This window comes from Asterias amurensis, chromosome 8 (assembly GCF_032118995.1).
Source record: "Asterias amurensis chromosome 8, ASM3211899v1".
In the NCBI taxonomy this organism is placed as follows: domain Eukaryota; kingdom Metazoa; phylum Echinodermata; class Asteroidea; order Forcipulatida; family Asteriidae; genus Asterias; species Asterias amurensis.
Window position 1 is genome coordinate 618,909 of NC_092655.1, and position 16,138 is coordinate 635,046.

The following is a 16,138-nucleotide window of genomic DNA, read 5'->3' on the forward strand; positions in this document are numbered from 1 at the left end:
TCCATCCTTAAAGTCACCTGGAAATAGAATTTTTTTCTTTCAAACATAAGAGTATATGCTTACGAACAATAAAACAATTTTGTTAGTAATTGTTTGTCACGATTTATATGTTTAAAAAATATATAAAGTTGTTTGGGGGCTGACTCCGCCTACCCCTTTTGTGACGTCAATCGAGGCAGACTTTGCCTGCAATGCGTATAGTAAACACACGTGCAAAGTACATGTACGTCCAAGTCGTGAGTTGGTACATTTCAAAAAGTTTTTTTTTTTTTTACTTACAAACTCACGACTTGCCGTACATGTACTTTGCAATTGTGTTTACTCTACGCATTACAGGCAAAGTCTGCCTCGATTGACGTCACGAACAGCGCCCTCTCAGGTCGGGGTCTACTCTTAAATTTGTAAATAACATAAGAACTGATTTTTTAAAACCTTAGTTAACTGTTTATTCACATTCCACTCATCAAAACACATATTATTAGTGACAAAAGCTTTATTTTGAAAAAATACCACTTCCAGGTGACTTTAAGACAGGTACATGTATTGGTTTTACAGAACCAGTGATGTCATGGGATACAATGCCTTCATCGGATACAATGATTTCATAGGATGAACTGCAGTGACGTATAAGCTTTCTATATCTGTGTTTTGATTGGTCTGAGGTGAAAGCTGCACTTTCGATCGTCTGCATTCAGCAGCATAGCATGCATTTGTTTTAATGGATAAACCTTTTCCTAGGATTTGACTGCGAGTCTCAATGTGAAAATAAGTGCGAGGTCAAAAGGTGCTTTGGGGTTAATGTTGGCTTAATGCAGATCTCTGACGTTATTCATGAGTCTCGAAGTGTGACGTCAGAGGTTCAGGCTAGTCACCTTACTGCCATGATACACCACTGGATTTTTCGATGTCACCTGTGGATAGAAGTACAGAATTTTTTATTCAAATTTAAACAGGCCTGACGTTTTTGAACCCAGGCAGATTGTTTTAATCTCATATAAGTTTAGATGTAAAATTTATTTCAAAAGGTCCGGAGTGGTTTGACCACGCAGGAAGAAATATACACAATCTGAGAAGTAGTACTGACAGTAAACTCGATTCAAATTTTGGGCATAAAAACTGATATATTATTTACAAAACCACAACATTACTTATAAATGGAATTTTTCTCATATTACTCTATTGTATCGGAAGCTTCATTAGGCTTCTAACCAAAAGTTGTTACCACCAAACGTATACCATCCCTTTAAGACAACATGACAAACACACTTACTTCTCAAGCCTTCAAGGGTGTCCACGATCTCTGAAAAAGGGACAGTAAAACAGCATTCAATGAAACAAAATGGACAGCGTCTCATAAGAAGTTGGTGCGCCTTACAACTTACAAGCGACCACTAGATGTTTGGTGCTAGAATTACTCCGCAGACATGTTTTTCCATTTCAATGCAGAACTTAAATTTCAAACCGTCACTATTAAACTGACAGAGAAAATGCTGAGATGTTCTCACTCTTTTTTTTTTTTTTTTTGAGGTACGAATTTTGCACATGTATTTCAAACATTTTTTTGCTCTTTCTGCCGGGCGCACAACAAATGTTTACTTACCACTAGATGTCGGTCGGTCCATAGGGCGAAAGCTCCGGCATTTATCAATCAGTTCTTTAAGTCCATCATTTGTCACTGTTGAGGGAAAGGGTAACCTGTTCTTCTGCTTAACGAATTCCTCAATTTCCTCGTACTCTTTCCCTAGGGAAATAAAACAATTGTTTAAGAATTTCACAGTACTGATCATCTTGGAAATTGTGTGCAAATGTTTTGATAAGGAGTTTCTTCTAATAAATCAGTATTACAAATACTGAGATTTAATTGCTGATCTATGAAGTGATATCCGTCGGAATAATTAGGGCGATATTATGTTGGCAGCTTTCCTAGCTTGTGACAATGTATTCATTCTTTTATCTGTACATGTATACATGTAACACATTATAAGAAGACTAATAACACAGTTGTGTACAAATACATGGGCAAGTAGTCCCAAATCCCAACAATCTATATTGTCATGAATGACTAGAAGTTGTTTTTGAGCAAAACACAGTTGTTTCTCTTCATCCAGGTGTAAAAGGGTACCTGTGTTTGGCAGAGATGGTTCTTGTGATCTGAGGCTTTGGTATTTGTGCCACTTAACTTTTGACAGCACAGGCTGTATTCTTCAGGGAGCTGAGATTGTTTAGGATTGAAATGCCGTAATGACCAGGGGCAAAATATTTTGAGCACCATGATGGATTTACGCGTTGTACTAAAGGTCCCTTTTGTTATTATTATTATTGCTGGTTTTTTTTTCATAAAAAGATATCCATTTTAAAACTTATTCATGGGATTTAAAGATGATGTCTCAAAAAGCTTTCCTGAAGAATTTCTTCACAATCAAGATCATTTACCTTCGTATGGTCGGAGTCCAGTGGCTATTTCCCACATTATAATTCCATAACTGTAAAGAGATTGAAATAAACAGATGATATGAATGAGAACCCCATAATCAACCTGCCGTCATAGCCCAGAATGTGATAATCCCAAACAAAACTGAATTGGTTTGTTAGTGTTTTCACAATGGAGTGAGCTTCGAATTTGATGAAATTTCCAGGCTGACTGAGTCATACACTGTATGCCTTTGCAGAGTTGTAATTATTAAATGATATTTTGGTGGGATGTTGCCACATGAGTGAATGTTGATAATACATTGTGCACCTTATATTGCCGGAGATGAACTAGATAAGGTTTTACGATTTATATGTTAACATAGGCCTATGGGTGGACCTTACTAAATAAACTCCCAGTAGCATAAAGTGAAAATTGCTGGAAGTCTCATCTTTATACCGTATTGTGACACTTATTCATTGACTCTTGAAACTTACTATGGGCATGGAGGTAGAATTCTACCTCCATGCTATGGGCATCCCTGGGCCCGTTTAGTTATTCCCAAAACACTCTTACACCAGTGTAATTTTTCCAAACGTCTGAGCATAGAGTTTGCTCTGTGAATCTGCTTTTCTGAGAAACACTGATGTTTGTACTTCGGTGGCACATCTGGTGGTGTTGGGGGGGGGGGGCTGCTGTAAGACCAATTTTCCATGAACACTATACTTTTTAACATGCTCCGAATCTAAGTAATCACCCACTACTCTTTTGTTAAATTATATGCCTGTACCTGTACACCTCCATGGACGCATCTATGTCAAGTGATTCATGCACAATGCGCTCAGGGCTAATGTAGTTTATGCGTGCGCTGTAACCTTCCTCCTCTGGTTGTCGGACTCTTTGCGAACCAAAAGCTGTGGCCATCTTCAAACCTGAAATCTGTAAGTTGTGAAAATAATAAAACAGACAATGGTAAGACTATGAGCTGTTGTCAAGATGATGGTGCCCCCATTTTGGTCTGTAGGGCCGGCGAGTGAGTTTCGTTAAGTAAATGGACCTTCCATGCAGTGATTTTCTAGCAGTCCAAACATCAATTGTTTCCGGTGGACTGCAATTGGGAAGACACTTGGCAAGAACACTCTGGTTACCTAGTGCAGTCTGTAATCAATTGTGCTTTTATTAAATCAAACCATAACTACACGCAGTAAGTGTTTTAGTTACCCGTCGTGGTACAGCAAGGCTGGCCTCACGACCAATCCCACAAAAAACATATTTATTATGTATATAGTAAACCCTGAAGTCCACTGTCCAGTATATATATTTATTCTGGTTGTGAATTATATTTATTCTGTTTGTAAGCCAATACTCTCAGAAAAGTGAATTACATTACTGCCAGAAACACTGGAAAGGGAAGCCCCTTCTAGTGTAACTGGAGAGTCTTGCTTTAGGACACAAACTTGTGACACTTGTGTCAAGGCTCAATTTGATAGAGCTGCTGAACGGTTAGCAATTTGTTTTGCTTAATGTAGCAAAAATAATTGCTTAAACCATTCTACCACTATGCTAAACGTACACCTATTTCACGAGCTTAAGCACGTAAACAAACTGCGCGCGCAAGACTTTAGATCGTTTGCTTTCGCGAAAAAGAAGAAGGTTGGCCCCCTACTGACAAAATGGTGGGCAATATAAATGCAGAGTGGCGATAAAGAAAAATCATCGCCTTCTCTGTCTTATATGTACTATTTGTAATATGGTTCAAAGCACCCCTTGACAGTTGGCCTATGGTTATTATTCAGTGGAATAAATGGCTGAATGTTGACAGGCCGATGCATTCACCTTCACTTCCCACTTAGCATTGACGAGGAACCTGTGGCTTGCCAGGTTGAGGTGAAGCATGGCTCGCTTCATGTTATGGATGCGATAAAGTCCGAGGGCACCATCCAGAGCCATCTGAATGCGCATTTGACACGGAAGCAGACTTGGGTCGGTGGTGTCTAGAACATGACGAAGGTTGCCCCGCTCCATATACTCTATAATGATCATTGGCTCTTGAATTAAAAGACAATTTTACAAATTTCAGGTGGTCATTTTAAGTAAAGGGAAATCACATTAAATACTTTTTCTTTCAAAACAATTTGGCGACAGGATTTCCAAAACTTGTCTGTGCTCAAGAAGGGGATGTAATTGTTTAACATGACTGTTAACCAAGTAAAGACAACAGACATTCTCATAAAATGCATCAGGATATTTGTTTCCTGCTTATAGAGGGAGGAGCAAAACCTTATATACATGTAGCCTTAAGCAAGCAAATTATCAGATGAGACTGATGTCACAGGGAATTCTGCCCCCCCCCCCCCCACAATGATGTGGGGGGAAAAGAATGTACTAGAAAATCCTAGAAGCAATTGAAAAGCTCACCTATTGAGGTACTACACACACCCCAAATGCGAACAACATGCTTGGAGTCGAGGCGAATGAGATTTTTTATTTCTCGAAAGCGAAAACCTTCCTTCAAATTTGTTCTACAAACATAAATTAAACAAGAAAAGTCTAGGCTGAGGGAGACTTTATGCTTTTAAAACAATTACATGTAATGGTCATGAGTTTGTACTGAACAAACCATGCACAAATAGGAAAAAGTTCTGGTAAATACAACTAGCTGTTGCAAATACATGTAAAGTTCTGCTTATACAACCCATGGCCAAGATTGGGATATGAACAATTGAAAAGGAGATAGGAGGGTGGGGGTGGGGTGGGGGGGGGGGTAGAGGAAAGAGAATTGTTAACATATTGCTTGTGGTCAACCGACCTCTTTCCTGTACCCCGACTCAATATTACTTTATAAACTTTCATCCCTTGCTATTTCTGTATTTTTAAGTTTGTTGAGAGAGACTCTCTGCAAGGGTCGAATGTCATGCCATGAAATATTGATTTTGCAAAAGTTAAAAAAATACCCTTCTCTGTAAACCTTCACGGCGACCGCTTCCTTCATATAAAAAGCTTTGTAGAGGGTTCCTGTACCACGAGGTAACTCTATCTCTGTTTTTTTTTCTAGCTGGCTTTTGTCGATTTCTTTGGGTCCACCATCATGTCCAGGGTAAAAATTGTGTTCTGTACATTAAGAAAAGAAAGACTGAGTAAAAAAAACCTTTATGATTCTGGAATAATATTAGCTAGAGAACCTGGGAAGGTGCAAATCTTTGAGTTAAGTGTTGGTATATCTGGAGAGATAAATGACAACACTAACACCACATTTACACTAGATCCTGCTAGGAAGATCAAAGGAGGATCTGATCTCGAAAGGGCGATCAAAGGGAGATCACCGGCTAGTGTGAACGCTATCAGGTCGCGGCACAAAAATGCTTGATCCAGCTTTCAGGATCTGATCCTCATTGGATCCTTGTAGGAGGATCTAGTGTAAACGCGGTGTTTGACATCATGTGTGGGTGTTTGCTTTGTTCCAGCATGCTGCAACTATGCAAATTGGAGCTACCCATATGACGTAGAATGAATGATGACACTACAGAGCTTTTCGCGAATCTCTCTGAAAAGCACTGGATAAGGGTATTATTTTACACAATTAAATCTATAATACTCATGTAAACTCAATTTCGTTATTGATTGAAACACATTTTAAATGAACTAAACAAAGTTATGCCTTGCTGTTTTCTTTCAAGTAGGTCTTTGAGGTTTGTGTGAGTTATAGTACTTAAGTATACGTATACGTGTACTTAGCCATCGATTACAAATACAAAGTGTCCCAGTGTACCTATATGGTGTCGAATATGAGTACTCAAGTATGAGTCCTAACAACACTCTGGGCACAAAGGGGGGAGCCTGGTCAAGTTGGCATGACAGTTAAAGTCTAAAGGTAATAATGTAATGTTACCAGATTTTCCAGACGTTTTCCTTATTTCATCGATGATTTGTTGTTGACCTGTTTGTGAGAAACCAATGCAAATAATATACAAATGAGAATAACGAGATGTTTTGAGGAGCTTGGTCTTAATGCAACTGAGTTAAGAAGTTTTAAAGTTCTTTTTGAGGAAGTATATAGAAAGCAATTACAATATTAAGTGCTACCAACCTTTCACACAATCTGAAAACAATCCCTAACATCACTATGTACTCTAGGAGTACAAGCATGGTGAAAAAGTAACATTAAAGTAATAACAATCGTATGTATTGCAGTTGCTTTGTTCTCAAGATATGTAATAAATGGTTGAAATTGCAACAATTGTAAAAACAACATGATGATGTCATTGTGACGTCACTTTAAATTCAAGCAGGTATTGCCATTGACTAACAATACACCAGGGGCCGATTTCACAAAGATCTCAAATTGATCGTAACTTGATCGCAACATACATTACCCTTTGGGTTAGTTAGTCTCCTCTAGTTCATATTTCGTCAACCACATTTAGCTTTTTTGACAATCTAAGGGCTTTACGTACTTCACAAAAATGAACATGTTGGTGCACTTTTCTTAACCTTTTGACCTGTCTAAACTGGAAGTGACTGCATGTTAATGTTTTGAAAGGCGTTATTTAAAGGAAAGGCGTTATTTAAAGGAAAGGCGTTATTTAAAGGAAAGGCGTTATTTAAAGGAACATTTCAGAATTGGTTTTGCTAGCCAAAAAGTTGCTGGCAGTGTACCACTTGGTAAGCACTTTGTATACTCATGGAGGAAGGAAATACATGGAGTCCATTATTGGAGAACAGATTAGTGCACACAAGATAATCTAAAACTGTTCAGAAGCTCATACGGACATAGAACCCATGCGCAGTACATTATTAATGATAACAGCTATGCGTGCAATGTCTTGTTTGATACGTGTTGAATTTCCAAATCTTTTCCAGTTTTTTCCATATATAGCTTTTTTTAAGGTAAGATGTGACATTTTATGTCAGAACAATAGCCTTAGAACAATATGAGTGAAATGTGTGATCCTTTGTTTATGAGTTTAGTGGTTTCCAGTGATATCCGGTGCTGGTAAAAGAGTTTGCCCTTTTCTGCGTCATTCGTATGTTGTTGAGCTGTCCAGAGTAGTCCAGAAATGTTATAGATGTTTTGCAACATGCCTATTGCGCAGCCGCGATTCACGCGACATTTTGTCATCCATCTCAGACATCATTCTTGTGGGCTTACCGAACCGCGCTAATTGGAATTCCCAGAATGCCAGTGAACGACCGAGACAGCCAACCTTGTCCTTTTGATGTACATGTAGGCTAACTAGCTTGTTCGAACTCCATGTATTTACTATTAGATTATTAGAAATTCTATCATTTATTTCTCATCAAATAAGAAATTTCCGACATAAATATTTCAACGGATGTCTTTTCTACCATCATCATCATTAGACAATGTAAATTTTATGTAAATCTGTGATCTTCATGTTTTTTTCTTTTTTTTTACCAATTCTGTAGGCCTAATAACCTTCCTCTAATGGCTTTTGATGCATTACCATCACAGAATACGTGTCTGGCAAAGGTCTGGTTTAAAAAAAAAAATACCGATGACGTCACCAAGTATAAGTGCGCCCCCTAGTGGCAGATTAAATTCATCTAAAAAATACACTTTTACTAGATGTCTGAGTCAGAGTTTATGATAATTGTTTCAAAATTAGCATACATAATTTCCTTCATAATAGCAACATATCTGTGGAGTCTTTAGCTTGATGACACAATCATGTGTCATGTGGTATTGCTTTAAAGGTGCACTTTTCAAAGCTGTATGTCTGCCAAACCAAAAGTTTGACTGAGGTAAAACCATAGTGTACTGTTAGTTAAAGACAATGTGCTTGAATTTGTCATGATGACGTCTGCAGCATGTTGGTTTTTTTTTAAATGTTTGCAATTTCAACCATTTATAACATAGCTTGAGAATAAAGCAGCTGCAATTATACATACTCTTGTTACATTTTCACCATGCTTTACTCCCGGAAGCCAAACAGCTGGGATTTTGTAGTTGACAAAAACTGAATGCCTCGTTTTTTTTATAGGAAATCTGTAAGAAAATTCTTGTAAAACATATTTAGAAAAACTAAAATATGTAGAGGACAAAAACTTAGTAAAAATTATACATAGAAAGCTGGTATGTGTGGAATTTGAAAGGACAAGAACTATTTCCCAGTTTTGTCATTATATTTAATCCCCATTAGACTTGTTGAGGTGTGGAGGACACTATATCCAGTACTGTTCAGTTTTCAGTCATAAAGACAAATTTAAACAAACACAATAGTGTTGAAAGCATAATGTGCCCATCGGAGATCTCACAATAGCTTATGGAGAAAAGTCTGCCTGACCCGAGTAGATGTGATTCACAAGAATTCTCATCCTTCCTAGTTCAGGAGTTTCACTTCCTTGGGTATAAAAGGTCGACAGGAAAAGATTTTAAGAAAAGTTTTTACCGAACAGAACATGAATCTGTATTCTTGTATATACCCCCCCCCCCCTAAAGTTAAGCTAAGAACCTACTGACGTACCCGATTGTAGTCCTTCAAGGTTTTGTGTGATTTGAATAAGATATTTCAAATCTTCCTTACGGTCTTTTTCATCTTGTTTAATGCGATTGAACGTCGCCTCTTCGATTTGCACGAGCGAAAGAAGCTGAAAATCATTCAATTGATTATCCAACTGCTCGCTGTATTCGTCGAACCGTTTTCCATTCTTGGTTGCATTTAGAAACTTCTTAAAGAAGGAGTCATCTGTAAGTGAGTCGAGGAAATTTTTGATCTTCTCTAAAAGTACCAGCAAACCCTCCACTGCTGCTTTCTTCAGACTCTTACGGTTCATTTCTTTTTTCTCACTGGTGGCGAGTTTCTTGATGGCTGGTGTCAATTTTGCAATCCGCCCTTTAAGAGTCGCGCTGCTACTCTTAAAGGACTGCACTTTCTCCACGATGGTGTATATCTCCTTGATCACATCAAGGACCATACTAGCTGGCTTAATAATGTCAACCATTCTGATGATAAATTCTTACTTTCTCTGAGATGGAAACTGCAAAAGGGAAGAGAATTGTAAACAACAATGGGTTAGAATCGTAGTTTGTGGCATGCATGGTTTTGCAGTCAAACGTACTGCACTAAAGGTCTTAGAATTTTTTATTAGTGGAGTGTGATGGATTAGTTGGGCCTAATGGCTCTGCTAGAGGCCACTTGTTAGCAGTGAATCTTTGCTTGAATGTACTCCATGCTATACAAAGGCAGTCTTTGCTTACACAACTAGCGCAGAAAATTGGCACTTGCACAGTTTATATAAAGAGGACAATTGTAATCATAAGCGCCAAATTCGGCAATAAGCAGATCCAGGAAGTTGGGCCCTGGTCTCTTGTCCATATGAGCAAGACACTAAATCACTAATATTTTGTTGTTCGGAAGGGAGGTAAAGGTAGGTTCCGCTTTTGGATTGTCCTCACAAAATACTCAGGTGAAGAGTACCTTGCTCCTGGCTAGCCTCCATGGCATTCTTTACAGCTGGGAGGAATCTTGGGGGAATGTACTGGCTGTGGTTAGATGCAACTTCTAGATGTGTCTTCTTCATGCAGTACCCCCCTTGCTCCTGGCTAGCCTCCATGGCATTTTTACAGCTCAGAGCACTGTGGGGGAATGTACTGGCTGTCGTAAGATGCAACACTGATATACTGCTAATGTGTCTTCTTTGTGCAGTACCCCCCTTGCTCCTGGCTAGCCTCCATGGCATTTTTTACAGCTCAGAGCACTCTTTACAGCTGGGAGGAATCTTGGGGGAATAGTAATTTTAGTAATTTTTACAAGACGTGTTAGTTATGGTGCAGGCTGTCATCTCTCAGTGTAGTCATGGTGTGGTGAATGCACTTGTCTCAGCAAAGATGTACCTTTCCCCTGATCCTACCATCCCATGGACAGAGAAGGGTTAAAAAGGTCTGAATACATGCATTCTTTTAATAACCAAAAGAGAATCATCCTTTTAAAGTCAAAATACAGAGTTTGTTCTTTGCTGTGGGATAATTTGTTCCTTTTGCACCGGCCAGCCTTCATGACAGATGCAAGTGTGGCATTCATCAAACAGTTCAGTGTACCTTTATCAACTCTTGCTCCATTCTCCAGAAGACGATCAGAGCATATTGATCGAAATGTCGAGTTAATCCAACGGTTCTTTCAGAACCACCCCAACTCATTTAGAGAAAGTCATTACATGGTGTAACCGCAAACTCTTCTATATCTTATTTCCACCATGCAAAGTTTCAAATCCGACTTGCTCTATGTCATTTTTGTCTTTCAGATGGCTGCCATGGGTGTCCATCATATCTAGTTCTGGCAAGCTTGTGAAGTATTCAAACCATCCATACAGTTGGGATGTCCCACTACAAGGATGGGGAAGATCAACAGATGTACTGGACAGGGATCTTGACTTCTCCTCATCTTCTCCAGACACAGGTAAGGTAGTTTACTGAATTTAGTGATTCATTTTTATAATTGTGTTTCATCAAGGGTGCTGAGGGCTAGTCAAACTTGCTTCTTGGGTAGCCCCCACAAACTAATCAAACCTCTAGGGTACCACTTATTTAACCAGGCCTTTGAAAATTTACATCAAGTTGATCAAAACAAAGCATTTTGATGTCGTCACAGCATTTTGAAAATTAATGTTTCTTTATTTGTCTAAGGCCGACCATTAAACCCCTTTGTGCTCATGAAATGGCAATTCAACTACATGTAGTTTCAGATTAAAATTTTACCCCACACTACCCCACAACTCAGAACATTTCTGAATGAAAGTAGACCGCTTACCCAACAGATCACTGTGAGATAGAAAATACAGCAGTCGGAAGATCAGACGATCAAACAATAGCCAGCAGGGTGGATATGTGCGCATTACAAGTCTTATTATTATTATTATTATTATTATTATTATTATTATTATTATCTTGTACTGCAATGAGTGCTCTGATGTGATCTAATGGCAAGGATTTCCTGTACTGTATCCGGTGGGAAAAAATTTGGTGCGTCACACTTGGGCAACAGTGCATGAAATGAAAGAACAGAAAAAAAAAAAAATATATATTATACCATTGAATACGGGAATCGTGTGTGGGTGATGTTAAGAAATCGGGACAATAGTACATGCACATTCTGAACGAGTATGTGGTGCTGCCTTTGAAGTCTTTTGACAATACTTTTGTTACCTGATATATCAGGGGAGTGTGGGTTTGGGTCCTAGTGTAGGCCCAATTTCATGGCCCTGTTTGCCAAAATCAATTTTTGCCTGGGGAATTTATATGGTTCATTTTGGAGGCTCTAGGTTTAAATTATCTTCTGATGGCTGATGTAGCTTTCTTTTTATTATTGGAGGTTGCTTAAATTGATTAAATTCAACTTTTATTATTTGTTTAATAAGATATACTAACGAATTATCAAAACCAACATAAAACAAAAATTTGAAATAAAATTGAAATAAGGCAGATGATATTTGACAATGTTTATTTTTACTTTTCAAAAGAAATTCCTTACAACAATTTTGCGCTATATTAAATATTAACCTGTGGCTATCTCATTCATTGTTATGTCTCAAAGACAATGCTATATGTCTCCTAAAAAACAAATGCCCCTGTCCTCTGGAGAGGAGTGGGTTTTCAACTTGTAGTGTACTGTCTAACGCACAAATCTATGCTAAAAATGTTGATCCCAGTAGTGACCTTTTCAAATATCCGTAAAACAGCAAATGTGATTTAAATCAATGTCTCAACATTCAACTTTGTAAAAAGGGCTTTCTTTTTGGTTAAAAGTGTTATTAATATCGATAAACACAGACGATTATATGGTCCATCTTTACTGTGTAGCTTTGTTTTTTTATACCCATTATAGGTCATGTGATCACATGTGTGACAATGGCAGCGCAATCGGTCTATAACACTACAGAAATAATTACGTTCATATTGCTACACTAAAAAAATTGCTTATATTTTCTGATTCTGAACATGTCTATAAACAGCAAATGTTAATTAGCTAATAAATGTTAATTATTACCAAATACCACGTTTTAATTATTATTATTATTTTATCCCGAGATAGTCAAAAGACTAAATGGATAAGTTTGGTTAAGTTTGACAAATGTTTCAAAATTACCACCTTTTCTAATGCCACACATCATGCACATAATGGATTTTTAAGGGGCAGGCGTGGATCCAGGGGGGGGGGCAGGGGGCACGTTCCCCCCCCTTCCCTCAAGGTGGTTTCGGCCCCTGGACCCCCACCAGGGCTTCGCCCCTGGACCCCACCCCTTAAATATCTTTGAGCAAAAATCAAAGTATTATGACTACAAAGTTGTGCCCCCCGGTTAAACAAATCCTGAATCCGCGCCTGATGGGGGACCATTTGGATGCTAGGTGGCAGCAGACTTACCAGGTAAATCCATTGTTCTAGCAATGTGTGCATAATTTTGTCAAGAAAACATATAAAAATAGGAGGAACCCAAAATAATTATAACAATATATGACCCCATAGCAAAGGTTGACTCTCATGAGATCAAAAAATGCACATTATGCATAGATAATACATTAAATATATTCTATGTCTTTGCCCCCCCCCTCCCCTAATAAACAAAAATCTGCACGCCACTAACTGTGATATTCAAAGGACAATTTTACCCACTCGGGATTAAGGCTATAGGTACACCTCTATATACTAAGTATAACACCATTTAGACTAGAGAATGCTATTCTGAAAATAATGAACCTCTTAGCTACAATGTACAATACATATTCTCTATTATGACATCCATGTATATGAATGGAGTATTAGGATCATATTTTCAATAATCAGTTAATACACTGATTGGATCTAATTGATTTTTTTGGGGGGAAATTTGGGATGTTATGTGGCAGCAGACTTATCAGAGAAATCCATTGTTCCCAGCCTATGTGCGCATAATATTAATATTGTCAAAAAAAATATAAAATAAGGAGGAACTTAATTACAAATCATTAAAAGCTTTACAAATCTCTGAGAGAGCATCGCAGTTAACGGACCTTTATTCTGTACCACATATAGTGGACATGTGACCCTATAGCGAAGGCTGGCACCTTTTGCCTGTCATTGAGATCCAAAAGATGCACAAATGCATGGCTGATATTATTAAGATTATTATTAAGCCCCATAATGTCTTTGCCCCTGCTTGACCCCCCCCCCCCCATGAACATCAGGGGGCCATTGACTGATTCAAAGGAAACTTTTGCCCACACAGCATGAAGAGCTGATTGTACACTTTTAATAAGTATTGTGCACATTGAATGCCAATATTGAGTACAACTGTAGCAAATCCTGATTTCTGAGATAGCCATTAAAACATTTTTTGTAGCATTTTGCTCTGCTATTCAATTATTACAAGGGAAATCGTTCACTGCTGGTGACTCCTTATACTAGAGCCAGCTATTCTCACAATAATGAACCTCTGAGTTACAATGTAATTCTCTATTATGACATACATGAGGAGAGTAAAAGATTATATTTTTCCGTAATCACTTAAATTATTGATTACTATTTTAGAAGCAGCAAACATTTACATAATATGTATATTACATATATAGGCAATTACAATACAGAAATGTACGTTACTAATTGCATTAGTAACATTATGTTAGTACTGTTTTAACCTTTGCAAGGTGTGGAGAAATAATTAGAAGATACTATAAATGCGGGTACAACCATGTGTAAATCTCTAATGGTGAGTGTTGGCTCTAAAAAGAGCCGGTTTAGTCTCGACGTTATAATTCTCAGGCTTATGCATTTTTTATATCGAAAGCTGCTATAATATTTTCCAAGTTTTATTGCAATTATTTTTAAGAGTAGGATTTTGAATGAAAATAGTAAAAAAAAATGTTGGGTCATTACCAGTGAACCAAGTCCAAGACTGAGAACGATTTTGGGACCTACATCACTGATACTGACTTAACCAAAAGTAACACTGATGTCACACTACATGCACTGTTAAACTGTCTGTACAAGCATGCAGGTCACCTTGATATAGACTGGTCCATCCGTAAGACAGGTATTGGTTTTACAGAACCAGTGATGTCATGGGATTCAATGCCTTCTACAGATACAATAATTTCATTGGATGGACGTGCAGTGCCGTACATAGCTTTCCAGGTGTTTTGTTGGTCCGAGGTGCTGTTTGGCAGCTGCACTTTCAGTCGTCTGCATGCAGCAGCGTATATTTGTTTGAATGACTACATTACATGTATACATAGGATTTGACTCAGATCGTAATGTAAAACGAATGATAGGTCAATATAAGTGCTTAAAAAGAAAGGGATTAATGTAGGCTCAATGCAGATCTCTGATGAAATCTAGAGTCTTGAAGTGTGACGTCAGAGGTTCAGGCTAGTCACCTTACTGCCATGGTACACCACTGGATTTTTCGATGGCACCTGTGGATTAGAAGTGCAGAGCTTTTTAATCAAATTCAAGCATTTCTAATGGCCTGGCAAATTGTTTAAATCTCATATAAATGTAGATGTACCGTATAAATCTAACCTGTGCAAAATTTATTTCAAAAGGTTCGTAGTGGTAGTGTTGACCACCCTGGAAGAATTTAGAAAATACGTAATCTGAGAGTGATGCGCTTCTCGATTCAAATTGTGGGCATAAAAACTTATACAAAACAACAATACCTTTAAGTGGAATGCTTTACACTAAATCAGAAGCTGCTGTATAAGCTTCTAACCAAAAGTTGTTATATAATACCCAAGCAGATCCTTGCCATTTGATTGGAGGATTGTCTGTCATGTGATAGCAAATAAAAGTACCATTGCGCGCTGAGTCACTCACCGTGCTTTTTCGTTCCATCCGAAAAGTACCATTGCACTGTTTTCAAATTGCGCAAATAATTCATGCACGATCTCCAAATTGCCGCGCATGCTGTACCAATCTTGCACTATAGGCATATAGCGCACACTACTCCTGTACTATTGTCAAATTGCGCAAAATATTCATGCTCAAATAGATAAGCCAATTGCATAAACCACAAACCATTCCTGCACGATCGGCAGTTACACAAACTATTCCTGAAAGATGGACTGATTGTGCACACAATTTTGCGCAAATCAATTCAACAAGAACACAACCACTTTAGTGCACGATCGGCTGTAAAAAAATTCGAGTTTCAGATTTGCGTTGGGGTGTTTTTTGATCTCTGATCGGTCTCCTAACACCACGTAAACTTGATTTCAAGTCTGAGAGTGCGGTCATTTCTCTGCATCAGCCATGCATAATTCCCCCGTAGATTTGCTACCCCGCTCTAACTCGCTCTATTGACGAATGTTTGACCACGAGAGGGCACTGTTTCATCCAATAATATATCAGGACAACTAAACCGCACAATTGGAACCAAGTCTAAATATCACGCTGTTGTCAAAATGTAGTCAGGATGCCCTGTGCCACAGAGAAAAATGCACGTGAAATGCCGTTACAAAATAGCCGTCTTCTGGGTACCAGTCGCTGCACACTATATGATACACAAAAAGATAGGTGATGCAGTGTGTTGGAACAGTGGTTTGTGTTGGTCTAGTGTTTTTCGAAATTTTTTGTCCGGGCGCGATATTTTGTGTCCGGGCGGACATCGAGTTTTTCCGGGCGCAGCATTTTTTGTCCGGACGCATTTGATAACAATGTTGGAAGTGGTGACGAGCCAAAAAACAGATCGACATTAAAAATATTTTAAAAAGCGTACGGCAGGAATAAAACCCCCTCC

At 38.3% G+C, this 16,138-nt stretch overlaps 2 protein-coding genes across 8 annotated transcripts in view; one reads left to right on the forward strand and one right to left on the reverse strand.

Moving 5' to 3' along the window:
* LOC139941184 (uncharacterized) overlaps window positions 1-16,138 on the forward strand; it is a 60,059-nt gene that overhangs the window by 25,248 nt on the left and 18,673 nt on the right. For all 4 annotated transcript variants that reach the window (XR_011786552.1, XR_011786554.1, XR_011786553.1 and 1 more), the window contains one exon: window positions 10,673-10,827. Coding sequence is in view for 1 of the 4 variants with exons in the window: in XM_071937646.1 (XP_071793747.1) it covers window positions 10,673-10,827 (155 nt within the window). In the remaining 3 variants the exon portion in view is untranslated. The remainder of the gene's footprint in view (window positions 1-10,672; window positions 10,828-16,138) is intronic.
* The window catches only part of LOC139941176 (mixed lineage kinase domain-like protein), a 29,258-nt gene continuing 13,419 nt past the window's right edge, over window positions 300-16,138 (reverse strand). For 2 of the 4 annotated variants that reach the window (XM_071937638.1, XM_071937639.1), the window contains exon 11: window positions 11,632-14,816. In XM_071937638.1, the coding sequence (XP_071793739.1) occupies window positions 14,779-14,816 (38 nt within the window). In that variant the 3' untranslated portion in view covers window positions 11,632-14,778. Of the gene's footprint in view, window positions 912-1,270; window positions 1,301-1,600; window positions 1,742-2,433; window positions 2,484-3,200; window positions 3,350-4,246; window positions 4,459-4,828; window positions 4,933-5,364; window positions 5,522-6,299; window positions 6,348-8,895; window positions 9,410-11,178; window positions 11,326-11,631; window positions 14,817-16,138 lie in introns of those variants that run through there. The other 2 variants (XM_071937637.1, XM_071937640.1) reach the window with 2 other exon arrangements.